We start from the raw sequence: 25,086 nt of genomic DNA, 5'->3' as shown, positions 1-25,086 counted from the left end.
GCCTTGTATACAGAAACTGTTTTCAGAGTTAGATTTAAAATATTAACTGAATCTTTCACAGATAAATATCTTTATCATCACTTCTTTTTACCTTAAACATCCCACCTAAGAATTAACTTAGGTCTTCCTATTAAGAAAACCCTCACAGAACTTGTCCCTGTGGCTAATGTCTCTAAACTTACCTACTTAAGAGGCAGAAATTGGGAGACCAAAGGTCAAGGCCAGTCTAGGCCTAAACTCAAGTTCCTGAGATACCATCTCAATCAATGCTATAGAAGAAGCACAATGGCTGGGCACAGGTATATACTTCGCACCTCAGTAACATAGGAATCATAAAACAAGAGGATTGTAATCCAGGCCCACTCAAGCATAAACCAAGACCTTATCTAAAAAATAACCAACAGCTGGGCGCCAGAAGCTCACAGCTGTAATCTTAGCTACTCAGGAGAGGAGGCTGAGATCTGAGGATCACAGTTCAAAGCCAAGCCTGGGCAGGAAAGTCCATGAGACTCTTATTTCCAATAAACCACCAGAAAACTGGAAGTGGTGCTGTGGCTCACTTAGTAGAGCACTAGCCTTGAGCTGAAGCGCTCAGGGACAGTACTCAGGCCCAGAGGTCAAGCCCCACGACTGACTAAAAAAAAAAAAAACCAACAAGAACATAAAAAAGGCTGTTAGGAAGGCTCATTGGTATAGTGCCTGCTTAGCAAGTGCAAAGCCCTGAGTTTCTACTATAAGAAAAAAAGAGAAAAGGTAAACAAATAAAAAATGACTAGTATCAGAAAGATATGTAAACTGCATTGATCAATTTTATAAAATATACAATGTGGCTATTCTATGAGTGAAAAGTACTTAGGAGACTCATGGTAAGAGTGTTCAAATTACATTTTAAATGTCATGCTCACCTTAGTAATTTTGAGGAATTTGGAGGGGTCCAGTACCCGACTGTTCTTGGCCCCTTGCACGGTGTTCCATCCACCTTCATCTACTCTCTGAACACCTGCAAGGAGACAGAGTAAGCTAGTCTCTCATGTATTTCAAGTCTGTATGACAATGAAAAAAAATGAGTAAGATTTTCACTCCAATTTAACCCAGGAAAAAGACAAAAGAAGCTGCTAAAGTATTGTTTGCAATCTCTAATATCCTCAGCATGAAAACATCAAGCAGAAGCATCCTGCCTATACCGGATCTCTAGGAAACATTACTGACCTACAGGGAATCAAATGACACAAACAATTCAGTGACAAGGCAGAGGCCAGATCTGGTGTTTACAGAGTTAATCACTAGAGGATTTTGAGAACAAGTTAGTGCTGGTGCTAAGTCTTGAGCTCAGGGGTCTGGGTGCTGTTGAGTCACAGCTCCACTTCCAGTTTTTTGGTAGTTAAGAGTATCAAGGACATTTCCTGCCCACGTTGGTAAACCATGATCCTCAGATCTCAGCCTCCTGAATAGCAATGATTACAGTCAGAATGAGATGAACCACCAGTGCCAGATGGTATGGGGGTTTTAACTTAGGATCTCACATTTGCTTAGCTTTCTAGGATTGTACTCTAACATGTGAGTCATACCTCTAGTCTTACTTTTTTTGGCTATTTTGGACATAAATATCATGTACTTTTCTGCCAAGACTGGCTTCAAACCATGATTAGCTCCAGTGTAGGAAGGAATATGGGTGAGTGCCACTGGCACCTAGCATCAAAGGGTCTTAATTCTCCAAAACATTTTCCATTCAGTCTGAAAAGGTATATATTTTATTCTAATCAGTCTTGTTTATTTCCCTTTTATTGTGTGTTCCTTTAAATTTCATGATTGAAAATTTTCTTTTGAAAAATCAATCATTCTCTAAGGCTCAGATTCAATAAAGATTTCTTCCAGCTTTGTAAGCTTATTTTACTCTGGATTTTTTTTTCCCTCTAAATATCAGTAACCTTAATGGAGAATTCATTAAAAATTGATGATATCTTCAATTTGCATGACAAATGTTTTCTGGGTCTGTTTAACCTGCCTAGGTAGCCTATGTACTTCAGAGGAAGAACTGTATTTTCTTTTCTTTTTTTGGCCAATCCTGGGGCTTGAACTCAGGACCTGAGCATTGTCCTTGAACTTCTTTTGCTCAAGGCTAGCACTCTACCACTTGAGCCACAACACTACTTCTGGCTTTTTCTGTTTATGTGGTACTGAAGAATTAAACCCAGGGCTTCATGCATGTTAGGCAAGCACTTTAACACTAAGCCACATTCCCAGACCTCTTTTTTTTTTTTGGCCAGTCCTGGGGTCTGGGCACTGCCCCTGAGCTTCTTTTGCTCAAGGCTAATGTTCTATCACTAGAGCCACAGCACCACTTCCAGCTTTTTCTGTGTATGTGGTACTGGGGAATTGAACCCAGGGCTTCGTGCAAGCTCAGCAAACACTCTAACCTAAGCTACATTCTCAGCCTATTTTCTAGTTCTTATAAAGATGTTCAAGATAGTCTTGTAAACAAACGTCTTTGAAGAAATAAAATACTGATTTAAAGTTGGCCATTGTTGGCTCACTTCTGCAATACTAGCTTATTCAGGAGGCTGAGATCTGAAGATCTTAGTTCAAAGCCAGCCAGAGCAAGAAAGTCTTGAGACACTTATCACTAACAAACTACTCAGAAAAGGCTGGAAGTGGCCTTTTCTGATGTGGTAGGAGTGCTAGCCTTGAGCAGAAGCTTAGAGAAAGTTCCCAGGCCTTGAATTGAAAGCCCAGGACCAGACAAAAAAAATATTTTTTAAAAATTTAATTTCTGCATTCTTAATGACATGTGAACCAGCATCATGTAACAACTACCACTCAAGGTGAGTGCTCTACCACTTGAGCCACAGCACCACTTCCGGTTTTCTGAGTGGTTTATTGGAGAGAAGAGTGTTCTCACAGACTTTTCTTGCCCAGGCTGGCTTTGAACAGATCCTTAGATTTCAGCCTCCTGAGTAGCTAGGCTTATAGGCGTGAGCCACTGGTGCCTGGCTACCATTCTATTCTTTTGAGTTACTCTGTAATCTCATTTCATATTTGAGTAAAAATTTCTTACATATATATCCCTCAAACTCCCAGGATCTTCACAGCCCATTCCTCCTATCCTCACCTGGTCTTCTCTTCTCTTTGGTCATGAGCTGTTGGACCTTCCTTTGTTCCTCTTGTTCTTCTATTTTGGCTTCTTTGTGAATCTGTTCAATAGTTTTGGGGCCCTGATCTGCCCTTCGAGATATCCAATTACACTAAAAACATGGAAAATTAGGTTATCAGACAGAAAACAGAACAATAAATTGATATTCTTCTGCAAAAATAAAAATATCTACAAAAAGTGGAATCATAGAATTTATCTTATAGCTAATAGCTTTGGAATTTAAGCTAAAGAAATAAAATCTTTTTTTTTTGGTTGGTTGTGGGGCCTGGAGACTCTGGGCCTAGGTGCTGTCCCTCAGCTCTTCAACAATTAACACTTGAGCCACAGTGCTACTTCCAACTTTCTTCTGCTTATGTGGTGCTGAGGAATCAAACCCAGGGCCTCATGCATGCAAGGCAAGCACTATACCACTGAGCCACCTTCCCAACCCAAGAAATAAAGTCTTCTATATTAACTGTGGCCATCTATACACTGCATCTTCCAGAAGCTGTCTGTCTGGGGAAAATGGCTCCTTTACTTTGTTTTTTCTCCCTGCATGAATGCACATATGGTCCTTCCTAGAAGTCCCTGCCCAGCATCTGTAATCCCCGTTGCTGGGGTACCTGGGGGCAAGTAAGAGGTTCCGCAGGCTCTGAGGTCACTTCCGCATCCACTGCAGCCACACCTCCTCATCTATATACTCTCTCTGCCGTAAGTTCTCTCTATATGCCTACATCTGATGCAGCCCCACTGGGCTTACCTAATAAACTCTCTTCTGCCTGAACAGCAGCCCTTCCAAAGGAAAGAACTACCCCAAATATATCTTATAATTTTTTATTATTTATTTGTGCCTGTACTGGGGCTGGAACTCAGGGTCTGGATGCTGTCCCTGAGCTTCTTTTGCCCAAGGCCTGTTTGAGCCAGAGTTACTTGAGGCTTTTTCTTTTGTCAGTTGTGGGGCTTGAACTCATGGCTTGGGCACTGTCCCTAAGTCTCTGTGTTCAATACTAGTGATCTACTACTTGAACCACGATGCCACTTCCAGTTTTTGAGTAGTCAATTGGAGATAAGAATCTCACAGGGACTTTTCTGCCTCAGCTGGCATTGAACAACCATGCTCAGATCTCAGCCTCCTGAGTAGCTAAGATCACAGGGTGAGCCACTGACACTGGGGACTTAGGCTTTTCCTTAGTTTATTGTAGATATGATTCTCCCACTTTCCTGCCCAGGCTGTCTTGGAACCATGACCCTCAGATCTCAGCCTCCTGGGTAGCTAGAATTATAGGTGTAAGACACCAATGGCCTAGGTTTATCATTTATTATTTTCTATTTGGAGAGAAGAGAGGGCAAAGAGGAGGGGGAAAATTGCTTGACCTTGCCTTCACAGGTGTGTAAATCAAGTGTAACGAACATTTTCCCTATTCCAAGATGCCCCCCCCCTTTATCCCAAATTCTTTGTGATTAAGTGATTACATAATTTCCCAAATTTCACAGTATTGTGGGATAGTGATGCTTAAAGTCACAAACACATTCTAACTTTCATGAGGCAAATTGTCTATCATGGTCTATAACATTTATGAGTTCTATGAGCTTTGCAATAGTTATTTCTTCCACATTGGGTGGTACATACATTTGTTTTGTACAGCATCAGCTGTTCCTTCTCTCCCACTCATTCCCTCCCTCCCATCACTGCCACTGAGTTGCTTAGTTCATTTTGATCAATGTCCAGTGCAGCTGATGGGTCCCGCTGTTGTATGTTTTCCTTTGATTCCCTCTAGTTCTGTGTTGTCCTCCTGGTTTCCCCCAGGTTTGCACATATATACCATATATGTGATCAGTAGCACGGGGTTATTTAGTAGTTATCAACCAGTAGAGTGGAAGTCCTTTGTTTCTTAAGTCTTGTTAATTTTGTCATATCACCTTGTTTTGGATTTAACATCCACTTATCAGGGAGACCATGTGACTTTTGTTTCTTTGCTCTTGGCTTACCTTGCTCAACCTGATTTCTTCTAGCTTCATTCATTTCCCTGCACAATGCTCTTTGTTTAGCCCTCTAATTAGGACAAAAGTTGTTTCCTAATAATTATACCTCTCCCCAACACTACAGTCCCAACTTCCCGTAAGAACAACAAGTGGTTTCAGGCATGAATGGCAAATAAGGTTAGAGTAGCCTTCAAATCCCTATAGTATTCTCAATTGCAGTGGCTTTGCTTTGAAGAAAGACGCTAAGACAACACCTACACTAACCAAGATAGACAGGAAAGAGGTAGGTTTCTGTTTTTTTTTTTTTTTTTTCCTTTTTTGGTTCTGGCCCTGGGGCTTAGACTCAGTGCTTGAGTGTGGTCCCTGAGCTTTTTATATTCAAGACTAAGACTCTACAAAATGAGATATAGCTCCACTTCATTTTTTTGGCCAGTCATGGGGCTCGGGGCCTGGGCACAGTCTCTGAGCTTCTTTTGCTCAAGGCTAGCACTCTACCACTTGGGCCACAGCACCACTTCTGGCTTTTTCTGTTTATATGGAACTGAGAAATTAAACCCAGGGCTTTGTGCATGCTACCACATTCCCAGCCCCAATTGGAGATAAAGAGTCTCAAGGATTTTCTTGCTTGTGCTAGCTTTAAACCATGATCTCCAAATCTCAGCCTTCCAAGTAGTTAGGATTACAGGTATGAACTATTGGCAGTGAGCTATATTCACTTTTGTTGTGGTTTATCTTTTATAGAAGGTTCAATTAAAACTGAAAAAAAGAGGTGGAAATGATTAAAACTGCACATGGAATGAGAGGAGGGCAGAAGCAGCAGAGCAAGAAACAGAGTAGATAGGAAAACATCAGCTGGGCACCGGTGGCTCACACCTGTAATCCTAGCTACTCAGGAGGCTGAGATCTGAGGATCTCGGTTCAAAGCCAGCCCAGGCAGGAAAGCCTGTGAGACTCTTATCTCCAATAAACCACTTGAAAACCAGAAATGGGCTGTGGCGCTTGCCTTGAGCTAAAGAGCTGAGGGACAGCCTCCAAGCCCAGAGTTCAAGCCCCATGCCTGACCAAAAAAAAAGAAAACATCAACATCAATGTACTGACCCTTTACATAATTATCTCATTGAATATTTACAGCAAATCTGGAAGGCTGGCATCATCCTTCATTTTAGAGACTAAAGAATGTAAATCTCAGATTATTCAGTTTAAACTGCAATGTGATTTGCTAAACAGAGTAAGGAAAAGAAACAAAGGCCACAAACCTTTTCTCATTTTGTATAACTCTAAGTCTGCCAATTCAAGTTCTGAACCTAAAGCAAAACTATTAAAATTTTACACATGTACATAATAAGATAACCTTGCTAAACCCAATTTCTTAAAACAGACTGTATTCTTTCTACTTACCAGCCTGAGGTCAATCACATCTTGAAGCATGAATCGAATCCTAGATGAGGTTTTTCTTTCTTTCACAATTTTCTCCATCTGATTAAAGTACTGGTCCATCCGAGGCTACAAGAGATAAAATCACTAGTATTCCTAGATGAAAAATTCAAATGTAATTTTACCATCCAGATTTTCAAATGGTTGAGGAATAACAGTGTAGAATTAGTAGTGGTAGAATTTTGGCAACTTATGACTGAAGCAGAACAACTTAAGAAAACTGAGGCCTGGTGTAGGCAACTTAGAAATATGGTATCTAGAAACTTAGAAATGCTATCTTTGCTTCAGAGAGGCAACTGAATGCATTCTTTCCTAAGGGATGCATTTTTCACCCAAGAATTCACAACTGCCTGACAGGATGCCCCAAAATGCAGATAGCAGGATGTCTTCTTGTTTCAAAGATAAGGATTTGTTCTAGGCAGGATGCATTCTTACCTGGAAACTCAGGTATAGTAAAAGCAAAGATAAAGCACCTAGCTTTTCACAACTTAAAGCCAGACCCCCTGCCTTTACCCTATAAATAACCAACAACCCAAGGAGCTAGGGGCTCTCTGGGTGTCTCCTTCTGTGTGTCTGTGTCTTTGTATCCCTGTGAGAGCACCCACACTCTGCCAGAGTGTGCTCCTGCCCTTCTGTTTGTCTGCTTGTCTGTTTCCTTGCTTATTTACTTAATAAAGCTTTGCCAAGGTTTCTTATCATTGTGACTTGTCCAGAAATTCTTTTTATTTATTTATTTATTTTTTCAGAAATTCTTATTCTGTGATTGAAGTGAAGAACCCTAAGTGAAGAGTTCCTATATTTAAAGGGGTGCTTCACTAAATCTCACTTCTGTCTGGTGACAACCACATTATTTAAAAGGACATTTTCCAGTCTCCGTGAAAAATACCACAGCTTTGGAAGTGTCTATAAGACAGAGATACCTTGTCCCTTATTCTAATATCTTTGCTGAGAATAATGAGGACAATGTTTTTTTAAAAAAAATGCTAATATGTTAGGCTGGAAGGATTGACCTCTGAGCTTTGTTTACACTGGAAGAAATAAGTTCCTACCTAGTATAACCACCAAAATTTGGGGGTTTTCTGTCACAGTCAACTTTAAGTGCCTCAAATACTATGGGATATTTCTGATATTAGTTCTTTAAAGTATTTCTAATTTTCACAGTCTTATTTGGATAATGCCTTGTTATGATTCAATTATAGTATTTGGATGATTTATTATTATTTTTTAGCAAGTGTGGACTTTGGATTCAGGGCTTCATACTCCCTCAGCTTGCTTGCTCACAATGGCACTCTATACTTAAACCATGCCTCCAATCCAGGTTGTGTTGGTTATTTTGGAGTTAGGATTCTTGTGGACATTTTGCTGGCTTTAAACCAGAATCCTCCAGATCTCAAGTCTCCTAGGTAGCTAGGATTACATAATTGGGTCATTTGTCCAGCTTGTTAATGACTTTTTTTGTCAGTCACAGGGCTTGAACTCAGGGGCTAGGTGCAGAACCTGAGCTCTTTTTGGTCAAGGCTAGTGTTCTACCACTTTGAGCCACAGTACCACTTCTGGACTTTCCTGCCTAAGCTGGCTTTGAACTGTGATACTTAGATCTCAGCCTCCTGAGTAGCTAGCATTACAGGCATGAGCCACCAGTGCCTGGCTTAGCTAGTGATTTTTTGTATTACAATTAGATAAATGTGTCATCTATTAGACACATTATCTAATTTTAATATTCAGTTTCTACTGGGGCCTTGGCATAGTCCCACACAAAAGGTGTGAACTAAGTTCAATGCCAACCTAGGCTAGAGTGATATCTTGTTTCAAAGAAATAAATAAAAACAACTGATCTTTATTTACTTCTACATGGTCTTCAGGCCTCATCCTGGCTCTTCACCCCTTATTTCTCCTATTCATTTGTAATATGAATGACTCATAAAATGGTTATGAAGGGAAATGAGGGTAACAGACAATCTGAACAATTTATAAACTGACATATAAAATTTGGGGCCAACCCTACCTCTGACTCTAATGCAAATACAGCAATGATAACTGTCAGGAAAAGCAGCAGCAGCAGCAGTAGCAGCAGCAAGATAAGCATACATCTGTTAATGGCATGGACTGTTAGGATAAAATGGAAGACTTTAGAGTAAAAGGATTTTTACCTTTGCTTTCTCAAAGTCCAGGTCTTTGCCGATAGTGGTGAGCAAGCGACACAGGCACTCCAAAGATTCTTCATCGTGGTTCTTTAGCAGCTTCACCACACAGTCATGCATGATGGCTTCAGTCAGCATTTTGAGTTTAAAGAGTTCTCCAATAAACTTGATGTTCCCAATGGATCTCCGCCGGGCTTTGTCCTTGGCTTCCTCCAGTTCATCATGAAGCCTTGTCCTCTCCTCTGGCTGTTAAATAGAAAATAATAGCTGTACTGACAGGACATAATGAGTTTTATGAGCCTTGCTATTTCTAGGGCTCAGATTTCCATGGACAATCTGCCAAAGCAACTAAGGCTCTCTACAGAAAATGAAACTGACTCCCGGAAGTCTGCATCCACTTCAGATCTATGGGACCTAGCAACTCTACAAAGTCCAGGATTACAATGAATACCTGGCTTGGAGGGTGAAATTGTTCTAATATTTGGACCTAAAAGGACTAAAAAAATTCTCCTTCTTGGGGAAAAAGAAAAAGAAAGCTATAGGTACCTTTTCAGGAAAGAAGGAAGATGCTGTGCAGCAGGCTTTAGCAAATTCTACTTGACAATACTGGAAGGACACATGGTATACTTGCATGAAACTACTTACAGCACTGGCAGCCTCAAGTTCTTTCTGCTTCTTCTCAAAGACATCATCATCTGCTTTATCTTTTTCAAATTCCTTCTGGCAGCGGTTTAGTAGCAGCTTCCGGAAATTCACTGTGTTACCAGGCTTGTCTGCCATGGGTACTTTTAGCTACATCCAGATAGGAACATACAAAAAAACCCAACAAGATTAGGTAAAGGTATTCAAGATATACTTTTCTTTTAATGTGCACAACGATGCTAAGTGAACCACAGGTATATAATTTAGCTACAGTGGTAAGAGGGACACTCCCTCTCCTATATACATACTGTACCTTTTTGAGATCCAGGCTTTCAGCCAACTTTGAAATCTAGGGGCTGGGAAGGTGGCTCAGTGGTAGAGCGCTTGCCTTGCTTACATGAGGCTCTGGGTTCGATTCCTCAACACCACATAAGCAAAAAGAAAAAAGCCGGAAGTGGTGCTGTGGCTCAAGAGGTAGAGTGCTAGCCTTGAACTGAAGAGCGGAGGGACAGCGCCCAGGCCCAGAGTTCAGGCACCACGACTGGACCCCCCCAAAAAAAACGAAAACAAAAAAAAAAAAAACCCACACAAAAAACTTTGAAATCTACATCATGTCATTGCAGCTATTAGTCTAAACTTACCCAGGCGCTTTAATATATATATATATATATAAAACCTCTGTAGGATTACTATTGTATTTACAGGTACTCAGATTTGAACTCAGAGTTTTGTGCTTGTCAGGCAACTTCTCTATCACTTGAACAATCTCAACCCTTTATTTCAGAGATGTCTTACACTTTTTTGCTGCTACCCACCACAAACCAATCTTCTTATGCATATCTCCCACTGCAATTATAGATGTGAACCAGAACAAACCAGTCTGGTTTATTAATTAAGTTATGGTTTTATTAACATTTTGTTGGAGCTGGCTTTCAACAGTGATTGTCCTGATCCTTACCTCCTAAGTAGTTTGGTTACACCACCTGGTCCTATATTTTAAGGTATTTTAATTTTGCCAGAACTAGCGTTTGAACTCAGGTTCTCACACTTGTTCAGCTTGCTCATTTGACTGGCTGGTATTCTACTGCTTAAGCCATGCTTCCATCCTGGCTTTTTGCTGGTTTGGGAAATAAAAGTCTTGAGGATTAATCTTCCTGGGTTGCTTCAAACTGAAATCTCAAACTCCTGAGTAGCTAGAATTATAGGTGTGAACACTTATAATTTGGTTTAAAAAGACAAACAGAAATATCAGAACAGAAGCAGAAGTTCATGGCCGCAGAACTCTTTTAATAGGAGAGATCTTTTTTTTTGGGGGGGGGGGAGCGGGCAGTTGTAGGGCTTGAACTGAGGGTTTGGGTGCTGTCCCTGAGCGCTTTCACTCCACTTTTTCTGGTGTTTAACTGGAGATAAGAGTCTCACAGATTTTTCTGCCTGGGCTGGCTTTGAAACCAGATTCTCAGATCTCAGCCTCCTGATACAGGATTACAGGCGTGAGCCGCTAACTCTGGCTGAGAGATCTTTTTTTTTTTTTTTTTGGTTGGTCCCTGGGACTTGAACTCTGGGCTTGGGTGATATCCCTGCACACTTCAGCTCAAGGCAAATGCTCTACCACTTGAGCCACTTCCGGTTTTCTAGTTGTTTATTGAAGATAAGAGTTTCCTGGACTTTCCTGGCTGGCTTTGCACCTTGATCCTCTTATCTCAGCCTCCTGAGTAGCTAGGATTTACAGATGTGAGCCACCAGTGAGCCACCAGCGCCCAGCGAGAGATCTTTATTCTAGTAAAAAGTAGATGGGATATTTATTTTTGAGTAGATTGCGTAGATTGAGAGGACTTTTGAGATACCTCTCTCAATCCCAGTACTTGGCTATCAGTATACAGTAGTATGTCTATTGGTCCCCCACCCTTTTCTTTTTCTTTTTTTTTTTTTTTCCTTTTTTGTTTCTTTTTCTTTTTCCTTTTATTGCTTTTGAGACAAGGTCTCACTACGTTGACTTGACTGACCTTAAACTCATTATATAACATAACGGGATGGCCTTAACCTTGAAATCCTCTTGCCTCAGCTAACCAAGTGCTGAGGTTAATTATAGTTAACATGAATAGTTCTTACCTTTTTTTAGTATTTTAACTTGCTAGAAAGGTACTATATCATTTGTTGACAACCTCAGCCATATTTTGAAAAGAATATCACTTTTTTGGGGGGGAGGGTGTGGCTAGCCTGGACTGCAGTCCTCCTATTTATTCTTCCCCACTCCCTGGTGTAGTTGGCACATCAGGTGTAAACCATCGCGCTCAGCTTTTTATTGAGATAGAATGAAAAATTTTACTAATTTTTTGCCTGAGTTGGCCTTGAATCATGATCCTTCCCGTCTTTGCTTCTCACATAACTGCAATTTCAGGTATGAACTACAATGTCTGGTTTAATGGTTATTTATTTGCAAATAGAATACACTAGTTCTCAAGGCCAGGCGTGATTTTTCACACTTACACTCCCAAATACTCTGAAGGTGGACAACAGAAACATTAACGGTTCAAGAGTGGCCTGGGCTAGCCCATTTCAACAAACAACTGGGTGTGATATTGATGGTTTGAGCCTGTGGCCTCAGCTATGGTGGAGGTACAGGTAGGAGGACTGCTGTCTGAGGCCAGCCCTGGGCAAAATTTGAGAACCTATCTTCAAGACAAACAGAAACAAAAAGGCCTCGAGGCAAGACTTGAATAGTAGAGTATCTGCCAAGCCAGCACAAGCCCTTGAGTTCAAATAGCAGTACCACCAAAGAAAAATATTGTGCCCCCTCCATATATACACAGAGAATCTAAAAAGCCAGCACAGCCCTTGAGTTCAAATAGCAGTACTGCCAAAGAAAAATATTGAACGAACACACACACACACAGAGTCTAGAAATCTGGCCTAAAAATGGATACACTGGATGAGACCCTCAATAGACAAGTCTTTTGGAGGCAGATGCTCACAAGGTTTCCATCCATATCTATTAAGAATTGCTTTCTATTAACTGCAATAGCTTATATCTTCAAAGTTACTTGTAACCAAGACAGAAATGCTCTTGAGAATATGTTTAGAATATAAAGAAAGGAGACTACAGCACTGCTTTTAACATATTCTATATTATAGATGTAATCCCCCAAAGCACCATTCTGAACATATATTTTATAATATTAGCAAAGTAGCTTTTATAACATTGACAAAGTAGTTTTTCTGGAATTAAAAAGTACATCCCAAAATTCTTAAATTGGAGAAAAAGGAGAGAAAAAGAAAAGAAAAATAATCCTTATGCACTATACTTTTGCATCAGCAGAACTGAGGATTAAACCCAGGCCTTCATACATGTTCTAGACACAGGTTCTATCCTTAAGCTACACCCATAGCCTCAGGATACATTCACATTTATATTCATAAAAGGTAATGTTTTATCTTGAATAGAATGAAGTTGGGCAGCTGCTGAATGGACAAGAACTTCTTGAGAGCTGAGAACAATGATGCTGTGGTAAAGCCATGAACAGAATCTCCCTCAAGCTCTGTGATGTATAAGAGATCATTTAATAGTCCTAATCAATCAAGGGACCAAGGCTTACAGTACCCATTTCTTTTCAGCAGGAACTAAGAAAGAAGGAACATCGTCAAATAATTTTTTAGATGACTGCAGAAAGCTGAATACATCCTTACTTAAATTTAGGTGACATATACACAAGCACTGTGGCTCATGTCATAGCTAGGCCTACTCTCGAGGACCACAAGAGGACTCAATAGTTCATCAGCCTTCTTCAAGAGAAATGCTAATATGAAAGCAAAGGATTCCTAAAGCAACCGAGCACACAGGATAATGTACTGACTAAAAGAAATTAGAATCAAAAGTACACTTAGGAACAGGTTGGTAGGTAATAGAGCACTAAAATGACATTAGGTTTAGAGTAAATTAAAGGCTCTAAAAATCTATACTTATATTCAATTTGCTCCTGTATAGGAACACAGGTCAAATCAGGCCAAAAGCTCTATCCAGTTTCTACATATATATGGACTTGGTGTGTAGAAAATAGGGATCAAAGTTAAGTAAGCACCCTACATATACTAGTCACAAAGATGGAATAATAAAACGAGTGATGTTTGCTGGGCACCAGTGGCTCACTCCTGTAATCCTACTCAGGAGGCTGAGATCTGAGGATCTCGGTTCAAAGCCAGCCCAGGCAGGAAAGTCCATGAGACTCTTATCTCCAATAAACCACTAGAAAACCAGAAGTGGCGCTGTGGCTCAAGTGGTAGAGCACTCGCCTGGAGCTGAAGAGCTGAGGGACAGTGCCCAGGTCCAGAATTCAAGCCCCACCTCCAACCAACCAACCAAACAAAAAAAAAAAGTGTGATATTTAGGTAACAGAGGCAGAAATGAGATAAGCCAAGGTATAAATGCTACAGTGAATACTCTCGAAGAGTTATTTCTTAGATTGCCTTTTATCCCTTTAGTGTAGGGAAGGCTATGTTGAGAAAGCTAGGTTAAAGATTAAAGATTTGGTTACTACTTGCTACGTACAAAAAGGCAATTCTAAATGATACTATATCAGTTTATTTAGTGACATCTAAGACAAGGTAGACAAGGTACCTGTGTCCAACTGGGAAGCAGCTTCATACATCCAATGGACTCACTTTGGTTAGTCACAGTAAAACAACCCAGAACTGGAGTATATGGAACAATGAAACTGAAAGAACACTAGAATCTATGTCATAAAGTCAGGATTTGTATCCCCAGCTCTATGACTAATGAACTCTGTAAGTGTGAACAAGTTACCCTAGAGGTCCCTGAATCTGTAAGACAGTCCAAAGATTATAAAATAACTGCTGAAAAAGAGTTTTCTCTGGAGAGAGTTACAATCCTAGCAGTGCGATATGACTTCTCAGTTTGCCCAAACCTATGTTCATTCATAAATGAAGACAATGACATCCATCTGTTAGGTTTATTGGGAGGATTAAATGAGATAGCAAGTAACAATGGCTAGCACACAGGGCCCAAGTAAATTAGTTTAGGTACATTTAAGGTACATTAAGAGCAAGGCAGAGATCAAAAAAAGAATCTAAGATAGCTCTCTAAACAGGAGAGAAGTCACAAAATATAAGATTAAAAAAAAAATACCTGGGGCTGGAAAGGTGGCTCAGTGGTAGAGCGTTTGCCTTGCATGCATGAGGCCCTGGGTTCGATTCCTCAGTACCACATAAGCAAAAGGAAAAAAGCCGGAAGTGGCGCTGTGGCTCAAGTGGTAGAGCGCTAGCCTTGAGCTAAAGAGCTGAGGGACAGTGCCCAGGGCCCAGAGTTCAGGCCCCACGACCAGACCCCCAAAAAATAAAAAAATAAATAAAATGAAAAAATAAAAATACCTGCTATCCCAAAATGGAGTCAAGGGAAATCAAGGGCATAAAGAATATGTGATTGGGTGCTGGGAAGGTGGATCAGTGGTAGAGTGCTTGCCTTGCATGCATGAGGCTCTGGGTTCGATTCCTCAGCATCCCATAAGCAAAAAGAAAAAAGCCCGAAGTGGCACTGTGGCTCAAGTGGTAGAGTGCTAGCCTTGAGCTAAAGAGCTGAGGGACAGCACCCAGGCCCAGAGTTCAGGCCCCACGACCGGACCAAAAAAAAAGAAGAAGAAGAAGAAGAAAAAAGAATATGTGATTGTGTTTAAGCTTCTTAGATGTACTTCCAAGGACAGTATTAAATTTTCAGTGGAATAGGCATGTTTAACCCTAGATATTTAAATTATCACCCAAGGAAACAGTAACATGACCCCAACGTTCGACAGGAAGGTTGACAGGGCTTCAGGGAATCTGGAAATGGACAAGTGAGAATGTAAGCTCTGAGAATGGTGACTGAGGGTAATTTCAACAGGACCACAACATTAGGAAGTCAAAGTATGTTGGCTGCTGGACACTACCTGGACAGGAGATGCACTAAAATTGTTTATTTTGAACACAACAGGAGGGATGAAAGTCTTAATCTGCTTAGGTTGCTATAATAAAATACCACAGACAACTCAAGTGGTAGAGCGCTAGTCTTGAGCTGAAGAGCTGAGGGACAGCGCCCAGGCCCAGAGTTCAGGCCCCATGACCGGACCCAAAAAAAAAAAAAAAAAAAAAAAAAAAAAACCACAGACAAGGTGGTCTGAACAGGAGGTATTTATTTTTCATACCTTTGAAGCCAATTCTTACTGAGGATCCCTTTCCTGGCTAGAAGCCAGCTGACTTCCTACTGTCTATTATATAGCAGGCAGAAGTAGCTCTGGTGTCTCTTCCTCTTCTTACAAAAGCACTAATCCAATTATAGGAGCTTCATATCCCTGAACCACCTCAATTAAACCTAGTTAACTTACTACATGCCCATAATACTATCAGATGGGCGTTAAGAGTTTCACCTATGACTCCTGTATGTGTGTACATGCATGTGTCAGATGGGGGCTTGAACTCAGGGCCTGGGTGCTATCCCTGAGCATTTTCACTCAAGGCTAACATAACACTACCATTTGTGCCACACCCCTACTTGTGGCTTTTTGGTAAGAGTTTTAAGGACTTTCCAGGCTGGGCTGGCTTTGAATGTCCATACTCAGATCTCAGCCACCTGAATAGCTAGCCACTGATGCCTGATAACCAAGGATTTTTAAGGGAACACAAATGTTCATTTTGCAACAGCATCTGCCTTGTGGGGTGGGGGGAAATGGGAAGAAATAGGAAGGGGAAACAAAGAAGGAAGCAACAATGCTTGATAAGAAATGTACTCATTATCTTGCCCATGTAACTGTAACTACTCTATACGGTATTTTCACAACAACAAAAAAAAGATATGTCAGTTGTATAATTGTGTAGTCAAAGAGAAAAAAACAGAAAATACAAGGACAAGCTTTGGCCTTATGTAGTGCACTCAGTATTCGGTGCTACCTCAGAACACATAGCTTGCTGGTGGTAACCCAAGGCCCACTATTCATTTTGCCTCTAAAGCATTTCTGAGTCTGAGGCAAAGTATTTGGAACAACTATTACAATGAAAGCAAATGGCCATTCTGTGCTAACTCTAAAACTGGTTTCTACAGAATAGTTTACAACTGGAAACAGCAATAAAGCAGTTCTTCAATTGTTTCTTGAGTCCATAGTAAGCATGCTATCGTCTATCAATAATTATGTTCTGATCTTTCTAAATTACCTGCTAAAACTGTACATATATACAATGAACACAGGTATGAAAATGCATCTCTATCAGATACACTTGAGGTATGAAATGAGGAAGTTCCCACATGACTCAAAAGGGATTGTGATGGTCAGTTATAGTCAACCTTTTCTTCCATACTTCAGCAAGGACATTCAGTCTACCTCCTCCTCCTCTAGCTGACTCCAGCCACAGCTATTTCTCAAGGCTGCAATCATGTCTGTAATTCTGGTGGTTTTTTTTTTTTTTGGGGGGGGGGGTCAGTTGGGGACTTGAACTCAGGGCCTGGGCACTGTCCCTGAACTCTTTTTGCTCAAGGCTAGTGCTCTACTTTTAGCCATAGCTGCACAGTTTTTTAAGTGGTTAATTAGAGATACGAGTTTCATGGGGACTTTTCTGCCCAACTGGCTTTGAACCATGATCCTCAGATCTCAGCCTTCTGAGCAAGGCAAGGATTACAGTTGTGAGCCACCAGTTCCTAGGTCCTAGTTTTATTTCTGAGGCTTCACAGTCTCCTTTGCTCTCTTAAGTCTCTTTTCCCAGTCTCAGTTCGGTCACTCTTTTCATGGTTTTCCTATAAGCACTCAAAAGCAGAAATACTATAAGTTCTGGATCTGGCATAATCAGACACAAAGTGGCTGCCATTTCTTTACATTTCAGGAATGCATGGTACTAAAAAATATGTAGTGATATAAAAAAAAAATTATCACAGGCCACATTGGGGAAAAATCCCTTTCAAGTTAGCTATTTTTTCATTCAGGCACTTTACCTATCCGGGGGGTCCATTATGTGCCAGGAACTACAATTCCAGGCATGAGAAACTGAGAAGCTTATAGTCCACAGGGGATTTTCATTTCAATTATGATTAAAACAAAAGTGCAGTAATTTAAAGTTCCAAAACTGAAATTACAAATTGCCCTTACAGATTTAGCCATAGGACATTTCTCTTGATTATTTCTGTCCATCTGTCATTCATTTCAATTGTTCTAATTCTAGTGAAATGCATGCTGTTTGTAAAGAGGGTCTTGCAGGCCTCTTCAGAGATAACTAGTTAAATTAGCAGAAGCAGCATTAATGCCTTTTATGAAGCCTGTAACACAGTATCTGTGTGTAGGTGTATGCATGTTCATATATGTGCATATATGCAACATTTATAAAGCAACTTGGAAGAGCCATTTCTACTACTAACATCAATTTCATCTATATAGTCAAAATAGTAAGTAGTCATGGAAATTTTATTCTATAACAAAATACGATCTACCATCCATCCAGTGTACCAGGCACTAAGGAAGATTTATTTGGGTCAGTCTTGGGGTGTAGGCGCTGTCCCTGAGCTTTTTTGCTTAAGGCTCGCACTACCACTTGGCTTTCTGGTGTTTAATTGGAGATAAGTCTCACAGACTTTGCTGCCTGGGCTGGCTTTTAACTGCAGTCTTCAGATTTCAGCCTCCTGAGTAATTAGGATTATAGCCGCAAGCTACTGGTGCCTGTCTACTTTTATTTTTTAAAATTTATATTATTTGTTGCATTGTTTATTAGGATTTGAACTCAGTGCCCTGTGCTTTCTGTTTTTGGATTATGGCTGTCACTATCACTTACTTGGGCCATGCCTCAAGTCCAGCATTTTGTTGTTTAATTGAAGATGGAGTGTCTCAGATTTTTCTGCCTGGGTTAGTTTCAAATCTCAATACGCAGATTCACCCTCCTAAGTAGTTAAGATTACAGATGTGAACCACTTGTGCCTGGCACAAAAGAAGTTTCAAACAGAGGTACATATGGACTGGGGGATACAGTACAATGAGTGCTTATCGAGCATGCACAAGGGTCCTGGATTTTACCTCCAGTACTTAGATGATTTTTAAAAAGTGAAAACAGCTGGAAACAGTGGCTCATACCTATAATCTTAGCTATTTGGGGACAGAGATAAGGAAGACTGAAATTTGACGCCAGCTGAGGTAACAGGTTTCTGATACCCCAACTAAACCAAGAGCAGTTGAGTGTGGTGGTGTGCAACTCTCCTCCCGGTTATGCCAAGTGATTATATTCACCTTTGCCATCAGTTACAATGGTTTTATTTTGCTAAGTCTAGTTAAGGTGAGTTGTGCTTATCTTGCTCCTAAAAAAAATAACAAAAAAACTTTTGTTATTAAGTTTACCAGTCAATGGATTTTCAATGCATGTTTTGGACTAGAAGTGGGACAAGTAGCAAAGTAACAGTCATGAGCCAGAAAGCCAAGTGAGGGCATGGGATTGGCACAAGAATTGAACATTTTTGTTTGTTTGTTTTGGGACCGGTCGTGGGGCCTGAACTCTGGGCCTGGGCGCTGTCCCTCAGCTCTTCAGCTCAAGGCTAGCGCTCTACCACTTGAGCCACAGCACTACTTCCAGCTTTTTTCTTTTTGCTTATGTGGTACTGAGGAATTGAACCCAGGGCCTCTGGCATGCAAGGCATGCGCTCTACCACTGAGCCACCTTCCCAGCCCAAGAATTGAACATTTTTATTAACTTTTTTTTTTTGCTGGTCATGGGGCCTGAACTCTGGGCCTGGGCACTGTCCTTCAGCTCTTTAGCTCAAGGCTACACAAGGCTAGTGCTCTACCACTTGAGCCATAGCTCCATTTTCTGCTTATGTGGTGCTGAAAAATGGAACCCAGGGCCTCATGCATGCAAGGCAAGCACTCTACCACTGAGCCACCTTGCCAGCCCTATTTTTTCTTTTTAAATCTATTCGCTTCTTTTTCCGCACTCACTAGAGACTATTATTTTGTTAATCACACGAATTCCAGATTCATCCAAACTGTGATTTTATGTTTTGGGTTTTTTTTGGTGGTCGTGGGGCGTGGGGTGGTCTGGGGCTTGGGCACTATCCCTCAGCTCTTCAGCTCAAGGCTAGCACTCTACCACTTGAGCCACAGCACCACTTCCAGTTTTCTGGTGGTTTAGTGGAGATAAGAGTCTCATGGTCTTTCCTGCCCAGGCTGGCTTTGAACAGCAATCCTCAGATCTCAGCTGCCTGAGTAGCTAGGATTATAGGCGTGAGCCACCAATGCCTGGTTCTGATTTTACGTTTTATTCAGAGAAATTTTATTGCAAAAATTTAACATTTGAATTAAGTATTTTTCTCTCATGGGTTGTTCATTTTGCATCTTTCAGAAACAAACAAATCAATCTTCCTCAGCTATCTTCTCAAAGTTTGGCTTTACGTATTTTAGGTGTTTACTGCACATGTGGTGATCTGAAATCTGTTTATGGTTTCTGTTACCAAGCTATGACTCTGAGCTCGCTGGGGTGCACCTCCTAATGGTAACCCCTTAAGGAGCAATGAGAAGTACTGTCTAGGTTCCAAGTATGACCACTTTGCTGAGATATACCAAGCCATATATTAATGATTCCTACATTCTTTCTTTTTTTTTGTTGTTGGTCATGGGGACTGAAATCTGGGTCTGGGCACTATCTCTCAGCTCTTCAGCTCAAGGCTAGCACTCTACCACTTGAGCCACAGCACCACTTCTGGCTTTTCCTGCTTATTTTGTGCTGAGGAATTGAATCCAAAGCCTCATGCATGCAAGGCAAGCATTGTACCACTGAGCCACCTTCCCAGCCCCCCTACATATTTCTGTCTGTATCTTTCAGTGGTATTCTGAAGTTTTCATCATGAGAACTGTTAAAATAGATACTTGGAGAGTTAGATACCTAGCTTGTCAGTAGCTTAAAAATCACTCCCAAGGGGATGGGAAGGTGGCTCAGTGGTAGAGCGCTTGCCTTACATGCATGAGGCCCTGGGTTCGATTCCTCAGCACCACATAAGCAAAAAGAAAAAAGCCTAAGTGGCGCTGTGGCTCAAGTGGTAGAGCACTAGCCTTGAGCTGAAGAGCTGAGGGACAGCGTTCAGGCCCCACGACCGGACCTTCCCCCCCCCCCAAAATCACTCCCAAACAGAATATTTACATTATTACTTTTGTCAGATACAATAAATGGAAAATTTTTCTTCCCTAGGTAACAAATTTATCTTATACTTCATAAGATGAAAAATAAACCAAGTATGGGTACATATCTGTAATTCCTAGCACTCAGGAGACAGAGGCAGCCTTAGGATCACAAGTTCAAGGGCAGCCTGGACTACATTTTGAGTTGCCAGCCACCTTTAGTTTTATAACAAGATTGCTTAAAAAAGCCGGGGGGGGGGGGGATGGTTAGAAGTATGGCATAGTTAGTAGTGCACTAAGCAATAAGTGAAAGTGTCAGGTACTGAGTTTGAGTCCCTGGGACCTAAAAAAAAGAGAAAGAAACAAAACCAAAATTTTCTTTAAGTTAAAAAGATACATTTTTTAATATATAAATTTAGAGAATTTATTTTGAAGTAATAAAAACTCCAGAATTTGATTCAAGTCTACATATTTCTTCTTCTTCTTCTTCTGTTTTCTTGAGACAGGATGTCCTGATGTTGCTCAGAATAGCCTTGAACTCACAATCCTATGCCTCAACCTCCTGAGCAGGTAGAATTACAGGCATCTAGCTGTTTTTATGAAAAAGAGAGCATTATGGAACATTATGGGAGATGATATCTTCCATAATTATTCACTCTGATTGTCTTAAAGGGAAAGGGCATTAACCAGTTAGGGCTAGAAACAGCATTATTGTTTTCTGTGTATATCTTTATATTGTTCAAGTAGGTCATTCTTTTGTAATTTAAAATAATCCTGTAAAAATTTTTAATGTTTCTTAAGTTGTTGACATATAATAAGACCTCTTCCTTTGAATATTTGTCTTTGTCATTAATGCCAGTTACCCTTCTACAAACATAAACAAATCTTTACTGCCTGTAGTATAAATCCTCAAACTGGGAAAGAGCACTGAAGTATGATTAGAGGCTATGATGGATACCAAAATGAAAGTAAGGGTAATAAGAGAAGTCAGTTTCTTTTCCAGATAACTATGGTATACTAGAAGGTAAAATGACAATTGAGTGAGTTAAATAATTTTGTGTTTGCATTCTAGCATTGCCATTTACCCTGAGCAAGGTATTTATTATCCTTTTTCTAAGAGTCACAGTTCTGATTCAATAAACAGCTAATAATACTGACCTTTACATATGCTATTACCATATATAATATATCTGCCCATACAGCAAGGTAGTAGACACTCAACAGATGGATTGTTATTATGACAATCTTAAAGACAGCATTTCAAGACCTTAAAGACAGCATTTCAAGACCTTCGTGATCTGTACCTAGTTATTGATCACCAATATAGTTTCAATTTATTTATGGCTTGCTACAGGGCCAAATAGCTAGGAATGCAACACAGTCAATTAATTCTGCTACATGTATGAATCAATTTTATTTTGATGATTAAAAGCTGAAACTTAAAAACTTAGCAAATATCTTAATTTATTATATGGTCACCTATTTTGGTGTTATAACTGCTCTAAGGTTATAAACTTAAGTTTTTTTGAGAAATGGTACTAGAATTTGAATTCATGGCCTTGTGCTTATAGGCACTCTACCACTTGAACTACAAATACAGCCCTTTTTGCTTTAGATTTTTTCAAATAGGATTACTTTTGCCTGGGATAGCATGGGTTGTGATTCTCTTATTTATGCTTCCTGTGTAGCTGAGATGACAGACATGCAACAATATAGCCAGCTTTTTATATTGGTTGAGATGGGGGTGGTTGTGCAAGACTTTTGAGGGTATTTTTTTGCTTAAGCTGGCCTTGAAACAGTGAACTTCCAAATCAGTTCTCGAGTAGCTAGGATTATAGGGTTGAATCACTGCTTCAGCTTAAATGTTAATGTTAAATTTTGAACCTCAGATTGTAGGAGTCCAAAGCCAGTGAATATAACCCTTGCCACTTTAGACACCAACCTACTTGTAATACATTCTTTACCACTATACTTTCTCAGCCAACTCACACTCTGTTTGTTTCAATACAACTGTCACATCTCACAATTAGTGATATTTATTACGTGTAATTTATTAATTATTTTGTGTAGTCCATCAAATTAGACAGCAACATCCTGCTACATCACATCTAAATGATTCCCCTCCCCACTTGGAATTGCTTTTTCCCTCCCTGCCCAAAATGACTTTAATAGAGCTTTTTATAAACCAGAACATTTTCCTTTTCCAAGTCCCAATAGACTGAACTACCTTTCAACACAAGTGCTTAAAAATAGTGGAAGAGCCTGTAATTCTAGCTACTCAGGACACTGAGATCTGAGGATTGTGGTTTGAAGTCAGTCAGAGCAGGAAAGCCTATGAGATTCTTATCTCCAACGTGCGCACGTGTGCATGCACGCCCCCGCCCCTGTGTGCGCGCGCGCGCGCACACACACACACACACACACACACACACAGAGCGTGGAGCTATGGCTCAAATGATAAGAGTGCTAGTCTTGAGCAAAAAAAAGCTCAAATACAGAACCTACACCCTTAGCTCAAGCGCCAGGACCAGGACCAGGAAAAATATGCAAAAAATATATATACTGGTAGACACCAGAAGTCTGCATTTTCAACTCACTTTTCAAAGAAGCAAGGCATGATGACAATGAATCATAATAAAACCCCAAATATTAAAGGACACACATCTCTGGCACAGGTACCTTGGAAACAGCGACAGGAACACATGTAGCATGTGGCAGTATTATGACTGCAGAATATATTTTATATATATGAAAAGAATGAATATTAAGCAGAAGCTGTTTGATCTCTGATTCTGTTCTGACTTAGTTTTCACAGGCTGGGAGAGGGAATTTAATAGCTGTGGACAATGTAAAGAGAGAAATCTACCAGTTTTAAGAGATGATACCTGTCTTGAACCGTCTTGACCTTAAGACTACTGTCCTTTTATTTTCAAAGAGGCTAGAACCAACAGGTTGTTTAATTTCTAACTTAAGTAAATATGGAAGTGTGTGCTTTATTTCTGTAAGATGATGCTTCAGGATATAATTTCTCATTACTAATGTAAGCCTTACCCAATCTCCCTCATCTTGATTGGGATCAGCTCCTCCCCTTTTAATCAATAAGGATATTGTATTAGTACATGTTAAAATATATTCTCCCCTTTACATTGCCCCCAAAAACACTCCTGGGAAGAATGTGTGGTGAGGGGAGAATATACCTCTTGAAGATTTCTGGTTTTACTCCTTCCTCTCTTCTTACCGTTACTAAACATCGACACATGTTTGCGTAAGCCACGGAGAAACTGGGTTCATCAATAGCCTTCTCAAAGACCAGGTCAATGACTCCTTTCAGCCGCTCCTCAGTGTCCACAGTAAGTCCTGATACTTGCTTCATCAGTTGGTTGAACATTTGTGGTGTCAGTTTATTTAAGATACTTCGAACTTTTCTAAAAAGTTCCTAGAAGGGTCACAATAAACAAACAATTTATAAGTTTGACTACACAAAATATTTACAAGGATTTTGAATCAGAAAGGCAAATCCATCAATTCAAACAACTAACTTAAAATGTACCACCTTCTTTTTAACTACTAATGACAATTCTAAAACCTAAGTACTACAAACACCTTCAAGTATAGGAATGTCATCTAGAATACTTTCTTTCATGGTCCTTCATTTGATAACTCCATCTAATTTGTTACTATTTAGGGTAAAAAAAAAGATTTTTGGCAAAATAATTTGTTATAAACCATTATAGAAAACAACTTTAGCTAGGCAAGGTGACTAATGCTGTAATCCTAGTTACTGGGAGGCAGAAATCAGAAGGATTAAGGTTCAAGTCAGTCAAGGCATTTAAAAAAAAGTTACCAAAACTTCATCTTAACCTAGTGGGCTTGGCATTGTGGCATGCATCTGTCAACCTAGCTATGCAGGAAACATACATAGGAGGATGGCAACCTAAGTATGCTCAAGTATACGCAAATGAAAGCAAAAGGTTTAGGACTGTAGCTCAACTTCTAGAGCCCCTGGAATTGAACAACAACAACAAAAATATTTCAAATATGCAAATATAGGAAATGGTTTAAATTTCAGCTCATATAAACTATGGTAGGAAACACTAGACAAAGAAAGGAGTTATAAAACTTGCCCTCATGTTAGGAATAGAAGGGACCAGCCTAAGCTAGAAAAGATAACACAACTTAGCAGTAAAATACTTAATATTTCCCTTAAGATTAATAACGAAGTAAAATGTCTACTCTTGCCATTTCAACTCAGTATCATATAGAGGTCCAAATCAGTGCAATAAGGTAAAAAGAAATAAACAATAGGGACATAAACTGAAAAAGATGGAAACTTTATTTACAGATAATGCAATTATTTATATAGAAAAATCAGTCAACAAAAGGAACTTACTGTAGGCTATGTCAAAATGTAAATGTTAGTTGAATTTTATAATAGCAATAAATAATTAAAAATACTTTTTAAAGTATCATTTACTGTATCATCAAAACACAAGAAATATTTAGCTTAAAATCTAATAAAATAGCTACAGGAGCCACATGATGAACACTACAGATCACTGGTAAAAAAAAAAAAAAAAAACTAAAAAGAACTGAATAAATGGAGATATATATCATCTTTGTTAGTTTTCCTCAACAT

General features: G+C 39.9%; 1 protein-coding gene across 17 annotated transcripts in view; it reads right to left on the bottom strand.

The window, feature by feature from the left end:
• Eif4g3 (eukaryotic translation initiation factor 4 gamma 3) overlaps positions 1-25,086 on the bottom strand; it is a 234,209-nt gene that overhangs the window by 48,000 nt on the left and 161,123 nt on the right. For all 17 annotated transcript variants that reach the window (XM_070037719.1, XM_070037734.1, XM_070037733.1 and 14 more), the window contains 6 exons: positions 23,689-23,886; positions 9,334-9,480; positions 8,698-8,934; positions 6,512-6,616; positions 3,110-3,242; positions 906-1,000 (listed from right to left, as the gene is read on the bottom strand). In XM_070037719.1, the coding sequence (XP_069893820.1) occupies positions 906-1,000; positions 3,110-3,242; positions 6,512-6,616; positions 8,698-8,934; positions 9,334-9,480; positions 23,689-23,886 (915 nt within the window). The remainder of the gene's footprint in view (positions 1-905; positions 1,001-3,109; positions 3,243-6,511; positions 6,617-8,697; positions 8,935-9,333; positions 9,481-23,688; positions 23,887-25,086) is intronic.

The sequence above is a fragment of the Dipodomys merriami genome, unplaced genomic scaffold, assembly GCF_024711535.1.
Source record: "Dipodomys merriami isolate MVZ:Mamm:240054 unplaced genomic scaffold, mDipMer1.0.p SCAF_28, whole genome shotgun sequence".
In the NCBI taxonomy this organism is placed as follows: Eukaryota; Metazoa; Chordata; class Mammalia; order Rodentia; family Heteromyidae; genus Dipodomys; species Dipodomys merriami.
The sequence above is the reverse complement of the archived record's forward strand: the minus strand, read 5'-3'. Positions and strand labels throughout refer to the sequence as shown.